Source organism: Bombyx mandarina, chromosome 21 (assembly GCF_030267445.1).
Source record: "Bombyx mandarina strain Sakado chromosome 21, ASM3026744v2".
In the NCBI taxonomy this organism is placed as follows: domain Eukaryota; kingdom Metazoa; phylum Arthropoda; class Insecta; order Lepidoptera; family Bombycidae; genus Bombyx; species Bombyx mandarina.
Window position 1 is genome coordinate 4668613 of NC_143227.1, and position 25345 is coordinate 4693957.

Consider the following 25345-nt stretch of genomic DNA (forward strand, 5'->3'; position numbering starts at 1 on the left):
AAGAGGTCCTACCACCAGTAAGTGTTTTTAAATAAAATAAAAAAACTTGTATTTTATATTCACTAGAATTATTCACGTTAGAACTAGGCCATATTGCGTAATGATTTCTAACAAGAAGGATTTTCAGTGTCTTTACCTCATAGGATGTCTGCCACCTGCATTTATACATATTATTATCGTATTATTATTATTATTTTCCACGTCTTCGACAGTATACTGGGTTGACCTTGTTTGTTTGTTATTGTTAAACTATTAAGCGTGCTTGATTTTTATATATTTTCATGTAGAATTCAGTTATTCTAAATACTTTTGGCTATTTTATAAATACTGCACAGAGCCAATTTAAAATGTAACAGAGTAATAATCCGAAAAATGTGATCTGATCTGATCTGATAGAACAGAAGATTAGTGATTGACAAAATTCGGATGGATTCGGGTCGCTTGCGTTGTTTAAGGTTCCATATAAATTCATACTAAGTAGTAAGTCGCGCGGTCGCCTGTCGCAGTCGTCGGTCGCGGTCGCCGACATCGGAATGCTACCATTACCGGGAAAAAACGTCCGTAACGTAAGATTTTTATTAGTAATGCACACAGTGTACAACTTAACTTTGTAATAACGTACAAAAAATAACATATTTTTATTATATATTTTTTATAAACCATTGTGAATAAAATAAGGTTGATAACTTTGTAAAGTATTTTTTTTTTTTATCAATAAAAAATCATAATAAAAAATGTATACCCGAATAATTATTTTCTTTACACTTACCTCGAATAGAACTTAAAATTAATATTTTTATAATAAGGAACTTCGTTCCTATCCGGTGTCCCACGACACCACACATCTTTTTTTTATTTATTACACTTCATATGTTTTCTACGTATATTAGCGGACTTAATAGTAAATATTGATAGGTGTATGGAAATATAAATTAAACATACAATTTTAAAGGTAAATAATATAATAATTACTAAGCGTAAATGAAATTGTTCAGATGTCAGGCAAATTTTGTCTGCCCGCATTATCCTTATCTGCCGGTCATAGATCTTCTCATCGCAATAACAAATACGTAATTTCTGACTATAATAAAAATAATCTTTTTCAAGTTCATCGAGTGCCCATCAAATTAACTTTATCAACGCATCAACGTGCGTTACGAATGTTTTTCTCCACTACAACCCGTGTAATGAAAAATTAGGTGGGCGAATGGAATTGACCACAAATTACATACAGTCAAGCGAATGTGACGCAGGAGGGTGTGTTTCAGCACTCAGTGGAATGGATTGCTAAATACACAGTAGGTACCGAATTTTAGCGTTCTCTTGTTTTGTACTGTCATTGTATAATATTCATCTACTTCCGTGTTTGTAACATACGTTTTTCAATGTACACGACTGCATTTTTTTTATTTCTTAGATGGATGGACGAGTCCATGTTAAGTAGTTACCGGGGCCCATAGACATCTACAACGTAAAAACCGCCACCTACCTAGAGACATAAGTTTTTTTTTCCTACCTATGCTGATAGCCTTGAGAGACTATATTAGCGTAACCTTAACTAGTATTTGAGCTCACGGGGCTCAAACCTGACGACGTTGCTAACACGAACCCTAGCAAGAGCCGTGCTTCGCAGAATCTACCAGCGGATCGGAAACGCGATCCACTGAGAAGATCCGGCGAGAAACTCAGTGGGCTGAGACATTAGTTCTAACGTCTCCGTTTTTATAGTACAACGGCTGCCCCACCCTTCAAACCGAAACATATTACACTGCTTCACGGCAGAAATCAAAAGATGCCTTACAAAATACAATTAAGTTTTTTTTGCATGTTTACGAACGATTGTTATCCGGAATTAATTCGGACTTAAAACTTAGGAAGGATTAATAAAAAGTCATGGGTCAATTTAGTTTTTAGGTATCAACGACAACCAAATCTCACTCAGATTACCTTCTTAAACTTTAACTACTAATTACACTGTAATTATGAAGATTACCTCAAGAAGAATGCCGCGATAAGTTCTTGACTGTCTTTCGCAGAGGAAGTCTATATTCATTTCAAATCCAAGAACTAAATGTGTAATTAGTAGTAGTAATAGTAGTCCCACAGGTTTCTCGTTCAAATAGATAAATAGACGACGTCGATGTTTTCAGGAGATTTTCTAATTACTATTTTTCATTTCATATTTATATGATTGTCTAGATTTTAATGGTGAATGGAAACATTCTAGAAAAGCATATCGTCGTTGTCAAACCAAAATCAGCTATGTGCACTTTTTTAGATTTTTACTTTTTGACCTTTTCTTATAGTTCACAGCAGATTTTGGTTTGACAGCGACGATATTACGTTTTCTAGCCATGAAGTACATATTTTTGTAATGTTGATTTAGTTTTATTTTTAAACTAGCGACCCGCCCTCGCTTCGCTTCGGAAACATTAAAACACACATGAAACCAAAAAAAAAAAATTAAAAAAAAATTAAAAAAAGTAGCCTATGTTCATCAGGGACAATGTCGGCTTCTAATGGAAAAAGAATTTTTCAAATCGGTCCAGTAGTTTCGGAGCCTATTCGAAACAAACAAACAAACAAATCTTTCCTCTTTATAATATTAGTATAGATAAAACACGAGCCAGCACACCCTTTGATCTTAATACTTATGTTATAAATGCCAAAGCGAGTTTGTTTTTTGTTACGCTATTACGTCATAACTATTCAATCAATCATAATGAAAATTTTTATAAACGTGGTTACTTTATTCATGCAAAAAAATTACTGTCCCAATATATTTTTTTTACGATAACGTAAACGAAGCTGCGTTATGAAGATATTTATTTAAAGAAGAAAAAAATGTGTTTACATTTTCAGGGTTTTACAAGTTTAGGGTTGTCTGTAGAGTCCGAATAATTTTCCATAGCCATCACGTAGCCATCATCAACATACACGTGATAGGCTGTGAATTTTACAAGTTTGCTTCGATGGTCGACATCGAAGTAGCGAAAAATCTTCAAGGACCGATTTTATTACATTGCTTCATTAAGTTGTAACACCCGGTGTCGCTATCATTTTCAACAAAACGGTAAAATGTGACAAAAAAAATTTACTAACTAACTAAATTTCTATAGGTACCTACGTACACAACCTTTGCGTGTCGTAACTATTAACCAATTATGGTTATGTCGATATTTAATTCAATTGTTAGCGCACTATTTAGGAAAATGAATATTTTGTTTTCACGTATATATGTAATGTATATTGAAATAATAAACATATTTAAATATAGAAAAAAGTGTTTTAAAAAACTGTTTTTGTATGGTATTCATATGTGAGCCGACTATTATCAAAGCCGGCAATCTGACTTTTGGACAATGATTGGTAAATCAAAAAAACGAATTATTGACTTTGTATTCCATTGGCAGTCACAAAACTCTTCGGAACGACATCTTAGATAAATAACAGGTTAACTATTAACCTTTATTTAATGCAGGTTTTGAACCGTGTTCTTTGAAGGAGACGATTATATTCAAATCAATCTGTATTGACATATCAATAAAATTTTTTTGTCCAAATGCACAGATTGCCACCTTTGATAATAGACGACTCATGTGCTCATTGATTTAGAGGTAAGTGAACAAACAAACTCGTTTAAAAATGAGCTTAAAGTTATGATAATGACCAACTTTGTTGTCCAAAGCCCAAAATATCAGTACTTTTGCATAAATTTACTCTGATGCCCATATCTTTAGACATTTCGTCAAATATTCCTCCATTCTTAACTCATCCGATGACGCTTGAGCGTTCCTCCCAAACTTACTCGAGTTTCGGATTTTTAGTCGACCATTACATTATTCCTCAACTCTACTCGAGTGAGGTAGAGTTGTGGTAGTGCGTCACTACGACGTCATCAGTTTGAGGAAAATTTTATCAAGTTATCATCAAACCAATGTTTAATGTCAAAGTCAAGCCGCCACTGTCTGTTTGACACTAGAAGCATTGAACTTGTTTGATGTTTTAGTTGCCTTGAGTTATTCGTAAATATGTGTGTGTGTGGTAAATTTGAAAGTGTATTATTTATTTTCTAACCCATTATTATTTTAGACTAGCTGACCCGGCAGACTTCGTAGTGCCTCAATCGATAAATAAAACACCTAAACTTTTATATAGAATAAACTTAAAACAAACAAAAGGAATCCGTCCGACGGGGGACACGTCAAAGGGAAAACAAAATTGTTATTTTTATTTAATTCCGAGAATTTTCATATTTTTATACCTTTTAAACCTTCTCTGGACTTCCACAAATAATTCAAGACCAAAATTAGCCAAATCGGTCAAGCCGATTTCATGTTATGTCGTGACAACGGAAAACGGGTTTCATTTTTATATATATAGATTTCGGACCCGACTTTGTATTTTTATTCGCTGTATCATGTGATTTTGATTGCATCGTGTTGTGCTTTTCCACAACCACCAGTTTATTATTATTTAAATAAAACTTATTATTATTGACTTATTATTATTTAAATAAAACAAAAATGTGTGCGTGTGGTAAATTTGAAAGTGTATTATTTATTTTATTTATTTCCATTATTATTTTAGATTTCGGACCCGGCTTTGTATTTTTATTCGCTGTATCATGTGATTTTGATTGCATTGTGTTTGCTTTTCCACAACCACCAGTTTATTATTATTTAAATAAAACTCATAACCGCATTGACTTTATTTATTAGGTAGGAAGCAAAGTATGACTCTTATGTAGGTAAATAAATTAAGGAGTTTCAAAAGTCCAACCTCGAACTATTTACTTTATTAGTAAAAATTATAAAAAATAACATATCAAATTTAATCATTTATCTTCAAAATAAATAAAACTTTCTGCATTACAAGAATGGTGCTCACGGCTCGGTTCCAACAAAGATAAAGAAGTTAGATTACTAAGTTATGTACCCATATGAGAATTTTTAACTAAAATGTCTAGAAATAAAAGACGATCGTACAATACTTCCTCTGGCAGAGACCTGAGTATTAAATACTGGAAGGTTTTCTGTCTCAATTTCTGGGTTCAGTTCAGGTTCATTAGTCGTTAAACAAATATTGTGTAAGAAAGCACAAGAGACTATTATATTGTTTGTATTTGGTGTATTGTTTTGTAATATCCTATACAAACAAGCAAAGCGTCTCTTTAATACGATTGTGTCTGTGTTCTGGGTCTGTTTGAGGATTCAGCATAGGAGTGTACATAAAGCCAATCTGCGCATAGCTGCTATATCCGACAAGAATGCCACTTTCAGCCAAATTGCCTTCTTCAAATCTCAAACAGCATCTGCTATTGCTCAATATGCGCGAATCATGCACAGATCGATTGATAGAAAACCAGCCTTGAGGAACGTTCAAGGTACGTCGCGATGTACCTTGACTTGACAGTTCATTTACTCCACTCCGGTGAAGAAAAATTTCGAAGGACGTTTGAGTGAAGTTTATTTTGACGATCAAGCATACCAAAACGCGCGTTGGAGGTTGAGTCGAGTCGACTAAAGATACGGGGGTAAGACTGGATCGATTCCTTAGCCAAGGAGGTTGCCATTCCTTTAGCCACACTATTATTATCACCAACAAGCATTATTATGTATACTCCAGAAAAGCAATATATTTAAATCCAATTAACTATATGTTATTCTATGAACTAATAAGCATTTCATTAGCAATCGCATAAAGGTATGTTGCACAACAAAAATATTTAATTTATGTTTTTAATAACTTTAATATTCGCGATTAGAATGTAATCACATTGGGTTAAGTACAGTTCTCAACGAAGTGAAGATTATTTTTTATCAGTAAACAAGCACATAAAATGTTGTCTTTGAAAACCTCTTGAACACACAGCAATTTTAATTTATTTTCACAGCAATTTATTTTCACAGCGATAAGTTAGAATATAATTAATCAAATTACCTTTTTATGATAAAAAAAAATAATAATGTTACAGTTACAATTTAGCTACATTTAAATTAATTTTACTTTTCAACTATAAAAAAAATAATTTTAACACATCTCCCTTTATTGTTACACGTATGTTTTCGGATAATATTTGCTTGATTACCTATATGTTTCGTGCATCTATGACCTTGTATTATCAATAACTGTATTTTATATTATATTTCAATAATAATAACAATCTTAATCGCCTGGTTACATAGTAATAACTTTTTAAGATTTATTTATGTAAATCACACTTGATAAAGAAATATTTTAATCTATTCTTGACATATGGAATCATTAATTATAATATATACACATATCATTTTATTCTTAACGAATGTTCATTACTTTATTCGGATTTCGGTTCAAATAATTTATTCACGGTCATAGATTATATTAGTATAAGAAATGTTTTCTAAATGACGTACGTACCTTAAACGGCCTGCGATGTGGCGTCAACTTCCTCACTGATAAAAATCTCACTTTTTCACTGTTAACACACAATTATTTAAGGATTAAATAATTCAAACTGTACTTTATACGGCAATCACAATATCGTTGCAAAGTTCGCGGAGTCCGACAGTGGGAAAATTGTGATGGCGCGTGCGGACAGCCGCGCTGCCAGTCGTTCAGAGCCAAGGGAGCCTTCGCCCCGATACTATATATGCACGAAGCTCCCTTACCCGACGACACCACCCGTTCCATATTCACAACAATCCATTCTAGTTAGGACGAGATCTCTTCCAGTTTTAATGGTGACGCGTTTACAACCATCCCAACTACTGACAGTTAAGTTCAATGTAAGATGTTTTAAAGTGTCCATTTTGAGGAAATTGTACTTATTATTCGGTATTTATATTGGAGTTAGACGAATTGTGATCGTAAAATAATCGTGGATAACTGATGTTTAATATTAAACGATGAACGTAGCGTTTTAATGTTTATGTGTTTATTAATAATCCAAAATTAATATTTTTTTGTGTTTTGAAATATATGTGTATACAGTTGATATATCCCTGTCTTTCCTGTTAATAGCCAGGCTATTGTTTTTAATATTGACCTTAACTGTGAAGAGTTCGGATTAATGGTGATTAATAAATGTATAAGTACGTATCCGAAAATATATATTCTTTATTCACCAGAGATTATTTGGATCACCCTTCGACTAATTAACCGTTTCAAAGTATTTGCAGATGACCAGATCAGGAAATAAGAACAAACCAAATTAGCACATTCGGGTGGTATTAATTTCCTTAAAAGTATGGAGTTAAAATGAATAACATTGGTGTCAATCTAACTTCCACCATTGAACTAACATAAATACTAAAAACAATCAAAGACACAATTTAAATAAACACCTATTTGAATAATAAAAAACTTCCCACTACTTACATTTTCAACGTCTATAGATTTAAGTTTCAATTCGACATAATATTAAGCTTAAGTATTCAACTGTAAAAAGCTTGCTTAAAACCAGTTTTTTCACTCAACATGACATAACCAGGTAATTTTTAACCACGTGACGTCAATGTGCAATACAACTGGGAATAACCCAGTTGATACAACTGCTATTACAAAGTTCTCGGGACTAAATTTATGTTTTTGGAATTGAAATCTCTTTTTTAATCTTTTTACTCGAAGTCAGGAAGGTCGAAGGCTGCTATTGATATTATATTATGATATATATATATATTATCAGCCCACAGATGTCCACTGCTGGTCATAGGCCTCCCCCAAGTTTCGCCACAAGGTACCGGTCCTGCGCTGCCTGCATGTAGCGGATCCCCACGAACCTCAATAGGTCGTCGGTCCATCTTGTGGGAGGCCTACCCACGCTACGTCTTCCGGTACGCGGTCGCCACTCAAGAACTTTCTGGCCCCAACGGCCATCCGCTCTACGAGCAATGTGTCCTGCCCAATGCCACTTCAATGTCGCAATCCTTTGGGCTATGTCGGTTACCATGGTTTTCCTGCGAATCTCCTCATTTAATATCTCCATATAATGATATATTATGAATACTAGTTATAAATATGTATAATAATATGTACATTTTGATTTGTTTAATTTTGTTATTTTCATATGTTTAGGGTAAGTATTGAGTGGTAGTTTTTAAATTTGAGACTTAATCTAATAATTTAAATGTCTGGTGCACTTGTAATCAATAATTCGGCGGGTAAAGGGTTATTTGGTTTAAGCGACATTTCACAATACGCGACATTTGTCTTTCTAATTCAAAGTGCGTTTTATTTGGTATCAGCATCAACAGTTCGGAGTAAGCTTAATTGAGATTTAATTATTTTTACTCCATTCAAATAGCCGAAGATGATTTTTTTTGTTATGATCTTTTTTCCATATTTTATAGTACTTTAACATTAGATGGCTCTCCTGTGAAGTTGCAAAAATGTCGTTTAAAACAAATAGCCTTTCTTTAACCCTTTGACTTTACACTATGTTATTCCTTTACCATGGAAGTCAATCCTGAATATTTGTTAAGTACGTATTTAATTAAAAAATAGGTACTCGCCAGCGGGATCCGAACACCCGGTGCATCGCTAGATATGAATGTGCCGGACGTCTTATCCTTTAGGCCACAACGACTTGTATTTACGAATTACTTCCCTAATAAAGGAATGGCATCCTGTAATACCACCAAGGTAGGACATATTCCAATCCTGTACGGGTATTCCAGCCACAACGTAAAGTATCTATCATCATAATCATCGTTACCATCAAATCAGCACCGCCGAGTCAGTCAATTAGTGACCATATCTTTTTTAATTCGACAAAAGATTTGAATAATATACACACTGACATAATATAGCAGCAGATAAATTACTTTATATTTTAATTTACTAATTTACTAAATACGAATACATACGTCGAATAAATAATTTATTTTAATTCATAATTCAAAGATCATTTGACTGCGTGCATTTGCGATGATGTCAATCGTTCTGCTTTAAACTGGAATAAAACAATTATAGGCGGATGCCATTAGTTTCAAATTTATAAGTTGAAACATTAAACCACTCCAATTATCCTTAAGAATAAGAGTACTTATTTCTCGAATCGATACCTATGAATATTGATTACTGAGGACATCACTATTACCAAAATTTGTGTAGGTATACAAAATTACATGATTAATTAATCGACTACTGTTCTGAGGAATAAATATTTTTTGTGGAAACAGTACAGAGCATACCCATGTATAACCATAACATGTATACAACTGATCGAATATCGCCTTGCGAATACATAAAAGGAGCTAATCTGAGCTCGGACGTGGCAGAATATACTCACAATATTCATCGAAAATCATGACTCTTGTCAACCTGGTTTCGACAAAAAATATTTAATAAAAACTCTAAAACAAAAGATATTAAGTCAGTTAACCATAATATACACGACTTCATCACCCCTTGCCTCCATATACTACGTAATTTACAAGATTTTCCTGACAACCACAATCGTTTGTAAAACGTATGTAGGTACGTCCGTACGTACGTAACATACCTAAAGTGGATAATTATATTATTATAGCGGTTCAAATAAAGCTATCAATAAAAGTGAGTAAGACGTAAAATACAACAAGAATATAGAATGATTTGTAATAATAGCTTTAACAATTGGTAAGTCCATTTAGGGCGATGGTGCCGAGTCGAAAAAGGTTCGTTGTCAGACGAGAGTCTGACTTTGATGCTGGCGTCGGCTTGGCTGGGTACATCCGGATTGAAGCAGCTCGCTCTGGTCTCGAACGACTACGATGAACCTCACTTATGGGTAATGCATTCCTATTAAAGACCGACGTCGTGCTTACTCATTGGCGTCCACGAGTACCTTTTAATTTTTTTAATTGACACGTAATTAATTGTTTATATCGAAACATATGATCTTCATGATGAGTCATTCTTTAAAGTGTCGACGGTGGGGAAACTCCAGAGATCGGTGAGTATTGGGGTTGGGGATCCATGACACGTAATTGCGGTAGGCAGCGGCTTGGCTCTGCCCCTGGTAGGTATTGCTGAAGTCCATAGGCGACGGTAACTACTCACCATTAGGTGGGCCGTATGCTCGTCTGCCTAGGGCAATAAAAAAAAGAAAAAAAAAGTTTTGCAGTTAAATGATTTTCATCTAGGAAGTAAGCGTCAGACACCCATTAGGGCTATAGACTATAAAGCTAGACTATTTCAAGCTCAATCGGACCATCAAAAAGGAAGAATTTCACGGGGTCTACGTGACCTAAACATTTGGAAGTCACATTATTGGTACAAACCAATAATAATCACCCGACATGATGTCATATGAGAGCGTAACTCAGCCTACTTGTTTATTAATTAGTACACACAATTTTATTAATGGCAGGACTCTCAGGAATACTGCCGTAAAGCAGTTACATACCTACTTAATAATGCGTTTCGAATCGAAGAGTACGATAGCAGTTTTGTTTTCAACTAGGTCTTCTAGGTGTAAGAATTCTAGGTAATAATATTCTTTATTGCGTTAGTTCTACAAATATTTTAGATTATTGCTCATGTTTTTTTTTATTGCTTAGATGAGTGGACGAGCTCACAGCCCACCTGGTGTTAAGTGGTTACTGGAGCCCATAGACATCTACAACGTAAATGCGCCACCCACCTTGAGATATAAGTTCTAAGGTCTGAAGTATAGTTATAACGGCTGCCCCACCTTCAAACCGAAACGCACTACCTACTGCTTCACGGCAGAAATAGGCGGGGTGGAGGTACCTACCCGCGCGAACTCACAAGAGGTCCTACCACCAGTATTGAAATCTTTGAATGAATGTCTTTCAAAAATTTCAAGTAATAATAATAATATTTTTTAATTATTTTTAGCATTCCCTATATTTTATAGCATTTGTTTACAGACATCAACATATTTCGGACAGTCGATCTGAGATCTTGTTGATCTGTACGAAACAACAAAAAATAACTCACTGAGTTCAAAATTTCTAATTCATTCACTCACTCAAATGTCACCATTGAGCGCATGACATTATATTACTTAATAGACTGACTTAAAATGTTCTTCGGAAGATGTAAGGATTTAATCTTATCAGGCGAGATTATGCAGAAAATGTCGTTAGCGCTTCATGTTTTTGCGGGATTTCTTTTATTACAAGATTTCAGACTAAAAGCTTTGGATTTTTGGGAAGAGTTTGTTGTACAAAAGTGCAAAAGTAGTTACAATGGAGTAGGTACAAGCAGTAAAATGGAGACTTCGGTGTTTCCTGTGTGCCGTGCGTGTCCTTTTTCAAATAAGATCTCTGGTAAGTCGTCGGCGCTAACATTTTTGCTATGTTCATGGCATTGTCGATTGGCAATGACGGTGATCGCTTATTACCAGGTGAACCGCGTGATCATATTTCGGCTGAGACAATAAAAAAGTGCTTTGAGAAGTTATTTGAGATGATTTCATCTCATTGATATCGCACCACTCATGAAGGGCAGAGTTCATGCCTACTACCTAAAATAACTACGTTCATCGATAGTGTATTTCCAAAGATCAATTTGGCCACCTACCATCCTTGCTATGACAAAGACATAGCTGTTTTCGAGCGAGGTGTGGTGTGGTGTTCTTAGCGGTGAACAGCGACTTGGATGCAACCCCGGCATTGTTGATGTCAATGAGCTACGATAATCACTCATCATCACTGACCTCAAATTACACTCAGCCGGATTCCATGGTTCGCAGGCGAGCTCCAAATTTTAACGGCACTATTTCATCCAAGGAATGACATTGCATTTAAATATTTCGAAACGCTATTCTAAGAGCGTTTCTAACATACTACTGTTTCCTTCTTCTTCTAGTATTGGTTACAGCAACGTCGTTATCTTTAGAATTAAGAACTGTAACTGACTAAACAGTAACGAACGTAAAATCTAAATATTTATTTAATTATGAATTGGCTTCCCGCTTTCTGCTACGGCGTTTTTGAAGTGAAAACGTCTTTAGAATCGTTGTGATTTCAAACCGGATGCAACGGAAAAAACGACAGGTAAGAGACACAAATACAAAAATGTGTAGGATGAAGCCAGCAAAGAATGAGACAGAAATATACATACTATTTAATACAGCGCCATCTGTGAGATTTTTTAATACTAACGTGTGTATGAAAGCTCTTGTAGTGAATTTTAATTTAGGATTATACGTGAAATTAAAATATCAATTCACAGAGGGCGCTACCTTACGATTATTTACTAATGACAAAATTTTACATATACTTAAGACGTTTAGGATAATTGTATTTTAATTTTGGAAGGTTTCACTTCTACCACGTGTGAATTGCACACATGTTAATTTATTTTTTCTTTTTCTAACGAACCTAGGTTGCCGCGATATGCCTATGGCATTGTCAATGCTCATGGACACCGTCAATTTTCCTTTATCTAGATCTATTACCGGTATTATCTATGACCGGTAAAATAGAGGAAAAAAGGCCTAGGGGTAGAGGTCCCAAATGATGATCGGACCAAATAGCGGAGGGTATCTGTCAGCGACGCACTCCACCAAGCTACAATACGGGATCGATGGAGTCACGATCCTCAGCAGCGAGGGACCGATCGAAGAGAGAAAGAGAGAGATCTATTACGGATGTTGCATCTTAAAGCGCCCTCCCTATTCAATACAACCCGCTTAGGATGCCGGTAGGGTACCTCGTTTTATGTAGCGCGTCAGGTATGTTCACACATGCAAGAATAAATTGTTTTTACACAACTATGCGTAAGAGATGTACCGCCCGATCAGCCTTCTCCCAGTGTTAAGCAAATTATATGCAAACGTCTCTGGGACTTCATCATCTCGAAAGGCATCCTGATCGATTAACAGCTCAGTTTCCGTGCGAAGCACTCATGCATTCAGCAAGTGCACCGCCTCATGGAGCACATCTTAGTAGGACTAAATAGACCTAGACCCGTCTCTACGGGAGCCCTCTACTTCGATATCGCGAAGGCATTCGACAAACTCTGGCACAACGGTTTAATTTACAAACTGTATAACATGTGCGTGCCAGACAGTTTTGTGCTCATCATATGAGACTTCTTGTCGAACCGTTCGTTTCGGTATCGAGTCGAGGGAACTCGCTCTCTCTTGCGACATATCTTGGCCGGACTCCCGCAAGGCTCCGCTCTCTCCCCGCCTGTTTATTAACGACTAGCAGCCCGCTCCGGCTCAGCTCGGGTCTTTAACAAGAATTTCAACGATAGGATTTGACGTTGTTTTATTTTTTTAAATAAAAGAACACTTATTGCGGCATAACTATAATAGTTAGATATATGCTGTCGCGACACTTTTTGTAAATAATAATGTGTTCTACAAAGTCGTAGTACATTATTTTATTCTATCATCAAGTTTTCGCAGGGCACGCAATGTAAATAATATTTTAGGTAATTTTTTTACACCTTGGGTTACATTATTGGAGTTTTAGTAAGAATCCCTACTTTTTTCAAAAAAGATTATAGTCTATGTCACTCGGGAATAGTGTAGCTTCCAAGCAGTGGAAGAATTTTTCAAGTGAAGTGGCGGATCGACATCAACCCCACGAAAAGCACAGCCGTGCTCTTCAAAAGGGGTCACCCTTCGGACACTACTGCTAGTCACCAATGTAGGGGCTAAGCCCTTTGTCTGCCTATTGGCGAATTTAAAACTATGAATGGTGAAAGTACTGTTTTCGGATGTTATCAATTAAGTAATTATTTTTTTGTAAAACAATGCCAGGGTGAAAGAAATGTTGATACATAAACTAAACAACGTGAAAAAATAAGGCATAGTTTTTCAAGTACAAATAGTTTTGACAAAAAGATGGCCCGCTTTTGTGCATTGTCCTTTATTTTCTTTATCCCAATACTGCCAAAAACTGACAGGTTTTATAAAATGTTTGCCGGTCATGCCAGAAGCTAAAATAAGAGTCCAAAATGGTAGAATCCTGCCACATATGGTCACACTGCGCATGTAGGAGTTTTTGGAAGGACTTTTTAGCGGGAACGCGAGGAGTGTGATTTTTTTTTGTCTATTTAGTTTTTCTTCAGCTTTAAATGTGTTATAAGGGTGGTTTATTAACTGTTTAATATCTGTGAAAGTGCACAAATGTGGGAAAATGGAACAAAGCCGCTGGACGTAGCTTCTCGGGATCCTCCAAAAAGTCCACGGAAAAAATCTTAGTAAATGACCACCATTTTACTGAGAGATATTTTATCATAGCGGCAGCGGCTTGGCTCTGCCCCTGGCATTGCTGAAGTCCATGGGCGACGGTAACCACTCACCATCAGGTGGGGCGTATGCTCGTCTGCCTACAAGGGCAATAAAACAAAATTTAAAAAATCCTACATCATCTTTTTTTTTTTTTTTTTTTTTATGGCTTAGATGGATGGACGAGCTCACAGCCCGCCTGGTGTTAAGTGGTTACTGGAGCCCATAGACATCTACAACGTAAATGCGCCACCCACCTCGAGATATAAGTTCTAAGATCTCAGTATAGTTACAACGGCTACCCCACCCTTCGAACCGAAACGCATTACTGCTTCACGGCGGAAATAGGCGGGTGGTGGTACCTACCCGTGCGGACTCCCAAGAGGTCCTACCACCAGTGATTACGCAAATTATAATTTTGCGGGTTTGATTTTTATTACACGATGTTATTCCTTCACCGTGGAAGTCAATCGTGAACATTTGTTGAGTACGTATTTCATTAGAAAAATTGGTACCCGCCTGCGGGATTCGAACACCGGTGCATCGCTACATTCGAATGCACCGGACGTCTTATCCTTTAGACCACAACGACTTCAATCTCATTTCATTTCATTCCATTCCAGTTGATTAATGTCTGAAATTAATCATCTTCATTTCATTTCATTTCACTCCCATAATATCATTTTTCATAAAAATAAAAATATAAATGAAAATAAGATATTACTTAAAGGTCTTAGTTACCAGGTAATAAAATCCATTTTAAAAAAAAGTTTTTGGAAATGCACTTTGCATCGCACTTTCTTGCCAGAACAATTTCTAATACTGTTGATGTTGCCATAAAACAAATTCCTTTACCCGATTCTGATCTATTGTCAAATCCAAATTAACAAAAGATTTTAAAACTACTTGAGACACAATTATAGAGAATGTTAATGGTATGCTGAAATTATATAGACAGCTACGCGCGAACGGGTAGATTAGCTCACGGACTCAGTCTGAGAGAACTTGCTAGCCCTAGCAAGCGCAATGCTTCGCAGAATCTATCACCGGATTGGAGTCGCGACTCACACAGAAGTTGCGGCGAGTAACTTATGTACCTATCGGTTCTAAATTTAGATCGTGAAAGTCGATGTCGGCACGGCGCTCCAGCGCCTATCCTGCAGAAAGTTTATGTGCATGCGGGCCACGTGAGTGAACACTACACTAGGTTATGAAGGGACAAATTATTTCGCTTGCAAATCATGGGGTAATCGACTGAGTAGAAACGCGGCTCGGTCGCGCACTGACTCGATGTGGGGACCGAACATCCCTCTGTCAAAGGTGACGCCTAGCATAGCACATCACGTGTATCCTGCCACCCACCTCAAATACAGTAATTAAGTAGCGTAGGAACAGAAAACGAAAAATCCAATTAAAATCATTTATATTTAATGATCGCAGTAAACAGTAGTTCTTGTAAACATCTGTCTGCTATAAAATCTTGAACCTGAGCCTAAGCTAATAAGGCCAAAAAACTTATTGTCCAAGCTTTGTTGCCAACAATAAAACTCTTTAAAACCACACCATAAATTGGAATTGATAGACAATCTTATATTTTGTGCTGCCTAAAAGTGAAATGAGAATAATTTTTGAATAAAAAGTCAATTGTTACACAAGTTACTTTATTGTAATCTCATGTAAGTTTTGTGTTACGCTTAGCCTAGAGGTTGTTTTAGACGCTCTACTTGAGCGGAATGAACCTTGAGCTGTGTGTAGCACCGATACCGGGTCTACCGTGCTTTACAGGCTTGTACGTGACTGAGAACTCTCCGAGGTAATGGCCGATCATCTCAGGCTTGATTTCAACCTGAAATATATAAAATTAGGGTATCAAGAATGATGGTTAATTTTTTTTTTAATGCTAATATATGATCTAGGTCAGTTGTAGTTAAGGGATACCGTCCATCAGTGTAACTTAAGCTTTCCGTTTAACATTAGCCCACTTACTCACTTTTTACATATCTATTTATAATTTCCAAACGAAGACACATTACCATAGACTTTAAATTTTTTAAATATGAGGTTTATTATTATTGAACGAAGAAAGCGCGCGAAAATTTGATATCAATCAACAAAACTTTTCTTTCTTGAAGTTGATTGTGAAGTGGGGAAGTAGGGAGGTCATAAATGAAACATCGCTGCAAGGTTTTTTATATTCATACTCAAGTTTCATAGAAAGGTAAGTTTGTCCTTTTTATAATATATAAAGGTTGCAGATGTAGTTTCATAAAAAATATATATGATCTATACAGTTGTTTACGTGTTTTTCTTGATTTTAATTCATTTTGTGAACATTTGTACTAATATGGCTAACTTTAACCCAGGTAAAAGTTAAAAATAAGTCGAAGAATGTGTCAAGAACATGCACAAAAAGCACTTCGAGAGCTGTTAGAAGCTTCCACGGTGACTAGCCTTCTTATTACTTGTTCTTTATAAGTTATTCCTGATCCTTCGAATATAAAATCAACATTCACCGTCGAAATATCTACCAATAATCTTCCATCACCCACAGCTGAAGCTACCGTCTTTCGTACTCCACTATCTACTAACGATATCTCATCACTCATGGATCGTGTTGCATCATTATCAGCTGAGCAATCCGATTTGGATACTGGATCATAGAATGGGGTTATTAACGACTGTAATTATTTTAATTCTACCAAAGGATTAAAGCTTTGCTGCTTTTTTTATAATTTTAACATGTCACATTTTACTAATTATAATGAATAGACTGATTTGTAATAATAAATAGAAGATCAATAAGTTCTTACAAATAAAGGTCCTTTTCAAACACACATCCCCTCCTGTTTCTGCTGTGAAGCAGTAATGCGTGTCGGTTTGAAGGGTGGGGCAGCCGTTGTAACTATACTGAGACCTTAGAACTTATCTCAAGGTGTGTGGCGCATTTACGTTGTAGATGTCTATGGGCTCCAGTAACCACTTAACACCAGGTGGGCTGTGAGCTCGTCCACACATCTAAGCAATAAAAAAAAAACCTTGAATTTTACTGACAACCCTAAATTTAAAGCTTATTTTTTTTGTAAACAGCTGTCATAAGATGGCGACCTAATTTATTTATACAATACAATTAATGCTCTATGATAACATAGGGCTTTAATTGTAAAAATACATCAAAATTGCTCTCAATATAACATTGGCCCACTATTTTTTTGTAAATTTTGTGGGATTTTCACTCTATGCTCGTGCAAAATCATTTAAATTTCAATTGTAAACTTTAAAATCCACGGAAAATCCATATTTTTTATTAATATCCAGTAAAACTAAGACAATACGTACAAAATTGTTCGCATGGCCGGACAAAGTTACCCAGATTGAAGGTAACTAGAACCAATATGAAAGCTCATGTAAAATCAACATGTGACAAATGTGTGACAGTTGCACACTATACTCAATTAACTGAAGTCATACTTTTGATGCCAGGACCACTGTTGAACTTGGCTACTGTTCGGCTTTCCGAGGGATGATTATGAAAATAAACTTGGATTAGAAAACTCGTATATTCAATAAAATCAATAATCTTCGGATACCGTGTCACTTATGACAAGGGTATCATGACAACGGATTTGCGTATTACAGCGCTCTCTAGTGACGGTTTTAGGAGTTGGAAAAAACAGGGTGAACATTCCGCCCACCATGAACTACAAAAGTTCATAGCCAACAATGAGGCCATCAAATTTTACATGTACAATTAACATTTCCATGAAACCGTAACATCTTAACCTAATAGTAATCAATAAAGAACTGCTCAACATGAACTAAATATAAACTATCACATTAAAGAAACCATAATAACGACAAAGTTCAGTCAAGGGTTGCTTTTAAACAGTTCGTACTTACAACTAAACAATAACAAAATACTTAATAGCTGATGCATCCTATCTTTGGATTTGGATTGGATTTAAGTTACATACATTGCATGAAATATCCACAGTTATTCAGGTAAGTAATGTTAAGAAGCGATAGGCAAAATGCAAAGTTTGGAGACTGGTCTTACAATTTTAGATTTCTTACATTTGATAGTAACCACCCTTGTGACATTGTCTGGACCAGTGTGCTTCTCCTCTATCAAACCGAATAACCATTTTGAAGGAGGGAGACCATCTTCCTTAACAAGAACAACGTCACCTATTTGGGGTTCTGGTGTAGTTTTAGTCCACTTATATCTCTGATTTAGAGTCGTGAGATACTCGGCAGACCACTTACGCCAGAACTGTTGAGTCATTTTTTGTATTAACTGCCACCGATGCAATGGACTTACCTTGGCATCTTCGTAATGCCGATCAGGGGCTGTCACCAACGCTTCACCTATAAGGAAATGGCCAGGCGTGAGAGGAGCCGCGTCCTCATGGCATGATGGCAACCTATATAAAGGCCTGGAATTTAAACATGCTTCGACCTGTGTTAAAACCGTTGTTAGCTCCTCGAATGTTAACATTGTGCCGTCTAAAACCCGTTTTAGATGGTATTTGGTCGATTTTACCCCCGCCTCCCACAGCCCGCCGAAGTTTGGGGCGTGGGGGGGTATGAAGTGCCACTCGGTGTTAGTGAGAGCAAGTGTTTCTGCTATTTCACTCATGATTCCTGATTTCTGTTCCTGGAATAGAACGCGCAACTCTTTAGAGGCCCCAACAAAATTTGTGCCGTTGTCGCTCCACACTTCACTACAGTGGCCACGACGTGAAGTGAACCGACGAAACGCTGCCAAAAATGCGTCTGTACTAAGAGAGCTCACAGCTTCGAGGTGAATGCAACGCGTGACCATACAAACAAATAACGCGATATAACCTTTGTAGGAACGACAACCTCTGCCCTTAGACAACCTGATGTTAATAGGACCGGCGTAGTCGACACCGCTTCGATAGAATGGTCGAGCAATAGTAACTCTGGAGCTTGGCAGCTCTCCCATGAAGGGATGTGAATTTTCGGTCTTATAACGCAAACATCTAACGCATTTATTAATATGTTGTCTTACTAGGCTCTTAGCATTTATGATAAAATACTTCGATTTTAGGTACGTTAGAACTAACTGATGACCACCATGTAAAGTTTTTTCGTGGGCATCCTGAACTACCAATTTGGATAAATGATGATCTCGCGGTAAAATAATTGGATGTTTAACATTATAGTTAGCTTGGCTTTGTTGGATGCGACCCCGAACTCTTAAAATTCCATCTTTATCCAGGAATGGGCTTAAAGAGCATAAATTGCTCTTGCGTTTGACTGAATTAGTTTTATTTATTTGCTCAATATCTTTAGAAAAGGCCTGAGTCTGACAAACCTTAATTCCTATCTTTAATGCATGATCTAATTCGGAAGCCGTCAAGTAAGAAGGATATCGCTTTGACCTTAATTTATTAATAAATCGAATGCAAAACGCGACCACTCTAACCGTTTTTGATAAAGATGAATACTTCGTCCATGTTTGAAGATCTGACCCAGCTACTTCGGAAATGGTTAGGTGATGAGACTTCAACGGCTTGGCTTCTAAATCAGTCGATATGTTTACCGTTGGCGATACATACGTGGATTCTCTTAAAAACGCAGGGCCATGGAACCAGAGTTCACAGTGGATAAATTCTTGTGGAGCCAGCCCTCGGGATGCACAGTCGGCTGGATTCTGGCATGACTCCACATGCGACCATTGGTCGTTGTTTAAAACTGTCAGGATTTCAGTCACTCGATTTGCGACGAAGGTCTTCCATCGATTTGGCTGTCCCTTCAGCCAAGCCAGAACGATGGTGGAGTCAGTCCAAGCGTGTATCTGCGATGCAGGAATAGGCAGAATGCCCGAGACCTCAGACAAGAGCCTTGCAACCAACACTGCTCCGCAAAGCTCCAGGCGAGGAATGGATATTTGCTTGATAGGAGATACCTTAGTACGAGCCGCAATTAGACTTACCCTAACGTTGCCATAATGATCAGTCGCCCGAAGGTAGACTACCGCTGAGTATGCGTCATTGGATGCGTCGGAAAACCCGTGCAGCTCAAGGTAACTTGTATCCTTACTCTTATTGACCCACCTGGGCACCGTGACTTGGTTGAGAGCAGGTAAGTTGTCGCGAAACGAAATCCACTCATCCAGCAGGTTCGACGTAACTTCCTGATCCCAAGAAAGACCTGACAGCCATAGTTTCTGCATGTATATGAGGACAAAAGTACAACGAAGGTCGGCGTTGTTTTCGACGCTTCGTGTAAGGGTACCAGCGGCAAGTCATTGAACAATGATTTATTGGTAGGTCCAAGGCTTCAACCAGAGTTACGACACATAATTATGAAATGGCGTACTTATCCTATATGTTTCGCAGCGGACATAGTTAAGATGTATCGAATGGTCAAGGTCGTACCAGAGTATACTGACTTCCAGCGAGTACTGTGAAGAGAGAATCCTAGTGAAGAAGTCAAGGACTGCAGGCTGAAGAGTTACCTTTGGTGTTTCGTCGGCCCCATATCTAGCAGTTAAGAGTTTGCAACAAGTGGCAAAGGACTGAACCCACCATCGCTCTGGTTTGGCTGAAGGGACAGCCAAATCGATGGAAGACCTTCGTCGCAAATCGAGTGACTGAAATCTTGACAGTTTTTAAACAACGACCAATGGTCGCTTGTGGAGTCATGCCAGAATCCAGCCGATTGTGCATCCCGGGGGCTGGCTCCACAAGAATTTATCCACTGTGAACTCTGGTTCCATGGCCCTACGTTTTTAAGAGAATCCACGTATGTATCGCCAACGGTAAACATATCGACTGATTTAGAAGCCAAGCTGTTGAAGTCTCATCACCTAACTATTTCCGAAGTGGCTAGGTCAGATCTCCAGACATGGACGAAGTATTTATTTTTATAAAAAATGGTTAGAGTGGTCGCGTTTTGCATTCCATTTATTAATAAATTAAGGTCAAAGCGATATCCTTCTTACTTGATGGCTTCCGAATGAGATCATGCATTAAAGATAGGAATTAAGGTTTGTCAGACTCAGGCGTTTTCTAAAGATATTGAGCAAATAAATAATACAAAAAATGACTCAGCAGTTCTGGCGTAAGTGGTCTGCCGAGTACCTCACGACTCTAAATCAGAGATATAAGTGGACTAAAACTACACCAGAACCCCATTTAGGTGACGTTGTTCTTGTTAAGGAAGATGGCCTCCCTCATTCAAAATGGTTATTCGGTTTGATAGAAGAGAAGCACACTGATCCAGATAATGTCACAAGGGTACTATCAAATGTAAGAAATCTAAAATTGTAAGACCAGTCTCCAAACTTTGCATTTTGCCTATCGCTTTTTAACATTACTTACCTGAATAACTGTAGATATTTCATGCAATGTATGTAACTTAAATGTATCTTTGGATGCATCAGCTATTAAGTATTTTGTTATTGTTTAGTTGTAAGTAAGTACGAACTGTTTAAAAGCAACCCTTGACTGAACTTTGTCGTTATTATGGTTTCTTTAATGTGTAATTTATATTTAGTTCATGTTGAGCAGTTCTTTATTGATTACTATTAGGTTAAGATGTTACGGTTTCATGGAGATGTTAATTGTACATGTAAAATTTGATGGCCTCATTGTTGGCTATGAACTTTTGTAGTTCATGGTGGGCGGAATGTTCACCCTGTTTTTTCCAACTCCTAAAACCGTCACTAGAGAGCGCTGTAATACGCAAATCCGTTGTCATGATACCCTTGTCATAAGTGACACTGTATCCGTAGATTATTGATTTTTATTGAATATACAAGTTTTTCTAATCCAAGTTTATTTTCATAATCATCCCTCGGAAAGTCGAACATGGTTCAAACTAACCAGTGTTAAAAAAAGTAAAAAGTTAAAAGTTAAAAGTAATGTTAAAAGTACAAAGTTAAAAGTACCATTAATTACCTTCAAATGTTGGCGAATAATACAATACCTTAGTAGTTCGTGTCGACGAAAACTATAAAGTATATTTAAAACTTCGGAAATAATACAATAAAAATATGCGAGATTAAACTACATAAATGGTTTTAATTATGTGTCAATTTCAGTACATTTAAGTTAAGTTAATTTTTTTAAATAGATTTTAGGCACTGATTGATTTAAAGAATTTACACATTGTGTTCCTAATTAATAGATAGTATTTGACTAATTTTATTTACAAACTTCAATAGAATAATTTGGTATTGAAATCAAAACCAATTTTCACCTGATTTGAATGAGTTTTGCTTTTTCATGCATGTAAATTTTTTTTATGTCTAAAAAAACAGTGAATTATATACTCCATTTTTGGGGACAGAAAAATTAATTTTTTTGACACAAATTCTTTGAATATTTATCTGAAGTTTGTTTAAATACTGTAAGTAAAGTTAAAGTTAAATTTTCTATTATAAAGTTACAACAATTTGACCTCAATTTTATGAAACTGCTTGACAATACTAAATCATGTTATAAATATTACTCTTAGAGCAATATTTATCTAAGATATTTAAGAAATCGTGGACTGTTATTGGACTTAATGGATTTTCATCCAGAAATCACCTCATAAAAACTAATTAAAATTATTCATATTTTGTACAGCTAATTTAAATTTAGGATTCATTGCGATTTATAAGAATTCCTTATATAATACAGAACCTTAAATAATCAAGTTCAACATATTCACCAAAATGAAAGTAAAACAATCCAGACTAAATATAGACATTTTGTTTCATTTTAAGCTACTTAAACACATATTAGGCTGTATTTTTCTATGTTTAAGTAAATGTAATTGAAAACTAGTAAGAATGACATACTTGAATATATGAATAAAGTGAATTTACTTGACAAGTAAAACAATCTCCTTAAAACTCAAACATTTCAAATGCACCATATCTGTTTGCATCAACAACATGGCATTAATTAACAAATTAAAATGCACAGTAAATGTTCACCCTGTTTTTTCCAACTCCTAAAACCGTCACTAGAGAGCGCTGTAATACGCAAATCCGTTGTCATGATACCCTTGTCATAAGTGACACGGTATCCGAAGATTATTGATTTTATTGAATATACGAGTTTTCTAATCCAAGTTTATTTTCATAATCATCCCTCGGAAAGCCGAACATGGTCCTTCGAGCCGGATGATTATGAAAATAATCTTCTGGATTTCTGGATGAAAATCCATTAAGTCCAATAACAGTCCACGATTTCTTAAATATCTTAGATAAATATTGCTCTAAGAGTAATATTTATAACATGATTTAGTATTGTCAAGCAGTTTCATAAAATTGAGGTCAAATTGTTGTAACTTTATAATAGAAAATTTAACTTTACTTAGAGAATTTAACTTTAACTTTACTTACAGTATTTAAACAAACTTCAGATAAATATTCAAAGAATTTGTGTCAAAAAAATTAATTTTTCTGTCCCCAAAAATGGAGTATATAATTCACTGTTTTTTTAGACATAAAAAAAATTTACATGCATGAAAAAGCAAAACTCATTCAAATCAGGTGAAAATTGGTTTTGATTTCAATACCAAATTATTCTATTGAAGTTTGTAAATAAAATTAGTCAAATACTATCTATTAATTAGGAACACAATGTGTAAATTCTTTAAATCAATCAGTGCCTAAAATCTATTTAAAAAAATTAACTTAACTTAAATGTACTGAAATTGACACATAATTAAAACCATTTATGTAGTTTAATCTCGCATATTTTTATTGTATTATTTCCGAAGTTTTAAATATACTTTATAGTTTTCGTCGACACGAACTACTAAGGTATTGTATTATTCGCCAACATTTGAAGGTAATTAATGGTACTTTTAACTTTGTCTCTACGCTACGCTACTTGCAAAAACTGTAGAAAATAATAACTTGCCAGTTAGTTTTTAAATGTTAGTACACACACAGTACTAATAAATATATTTACTTGCCTATCTAGATTTACAACTATAAATTTTAATAATTAAAATTTTTAGAAATAGCAAAATTGGCCTTTTGGGGTTTAATTATTTATTGTTCTCATTGATAAGTTTAATAAAGAATTTGTGATTTGCGTACCTGGTTAAAAGTTTTTCCGTTGTAAATGCCGACAATTGAACCGACCATCTCGGGAACGATAATCATGTTTCTCAAGTGAGTCTTCACGATCTCTGGCTTCTCATTCGGAGGAGCCTCTTTCTTGGCGCGACGCAGCTTCTTGACCAATGCCATTGGTTTACGTTTAAGGCCACGAGCGAACCGCCGGCGCGCACGGGCATGCATTAATTCCATGAGTTGCTCACTGAAACATTAAAGAAATGATACGGACTTATACCTGCTATGGACTTACACCATACCAAAATAATCTGTAATGGATGTACAATAAAGCATATTTTACGTACAACAGTTCAGTTTGAAACATGACAGTAAACAGTTACAATAATCCTTTAACCTCAAATTTTTTTGATACACTGCATTTAAGGTATTGAACACTCAAAAATACTAACTTGGGCATATCAAGGAGCTGATCGAGATCAACTCCCCGGTAAGTGAACTTCCTGAAAGTACGCTTTTTCTTGAGGGTTTCGTCGACCTGAAAAACATAAACATAGTTGCTCACTTTTCTTAAATAGCACTGTTTTAAGATTCTTCACATATTGCTGACGATATAATACTGACAAAATTTGCAATAAAATATGAGATTCCTTCAATTAATTAAGATAAAATCAGGAAATATTTAACAAACCTCAGCCATGTTTCTAGTTTATTTGACAGAAGAATTAAAAAGAAATAATGTTGACACACACTGACAGATTGAAAAAAACTGTCAGTGTCAGCCAAAGATATTTTGTGTTTTATTCGGCTAATTCGACAGGCAAGGGAAATGCAGTTGAAACAAAATTTTACAATAAAAATCAAACCCGCACAAAATATAATTTGCGCATACTTTTTTAATATCTTACTTTTGTTAGAAGACGAAAATCCAGCTCACCTGATGGGAAGAAGTCACTGACGTTCATGGAAATAAACAATAACAAAAGCACAGCTAAGAAAGTTAACGTCTATGGACTCCGGTATTCACTTAATACCAAATGAGCTAGTTCGACATTCAATATAATAGTTTAAAGACCTATTATATAATATAAGTAATCTGACAAAAACCTTAATCACGGTAA

The 25345-nt window shown here is 35.9% G+C and overlaps 2 protein-coding genes across 2 annotated transcripts in view; both read right to left on the minus strand.

Moving 5' to 3' along the window:
• Window positions 1-6611, minus strand: part of LOC114252968 (sodium potassium chloride cotransporter) — a 53347-nt gene extending 46736 nt beyond the window's left edge. The window contains 1 exon segment of the mRNA XM_028187672.2: window positions 6403-6611. The gene's annotated coding sequence lies outside the window, so the exon portion shown is untranslated.
• Window positions 6612-15823: 9212 nt separating this feature from the next.
• On the minus strand, window positions 15824-25043 carry RpS15 (ribosomal protein S15). The gene is made up of 4 exons (XM_028187664.2): window positions 24916-25043; window positions 24677-24762; window positions 24249-24471; window positions 15824-16025 (listed from the first exon to the last, which is right to left on the minus strand). The coding sequence occupies exons 1-4, from the start codon at window positions 24922-24924 to the stop codon at window positions 15900-15902; spliced, it is 444 nt and encodes a 147-aa protein (XP_028043465.1). The 5' UTR covers window positions 24925-25043; the 3' UTR covers window positions 15824-15899.
• Window positions 25044-25345: the final 302 nt, after the last annotated feature.

Bases quoted from the DNA above. Each gene is read 5' to 3' on its own strand.
- RpS15 (XM_028187664.2), bottom strand. The intron at 24,472-24,676 runs GTTAGTATTTTT...TTAATGTTTCAG, and splicing joins CAGCTCCTTGATATGCCCAA to TGAGCAACTCATGGAATTAA. The intron at 16,026-24,248 runs GTACGCAAATCA...TATATATTTCAG, and splicing joins ACGGAAAAACTTTTAACCAG to GTTGAAATCAAGCCTGAGAT.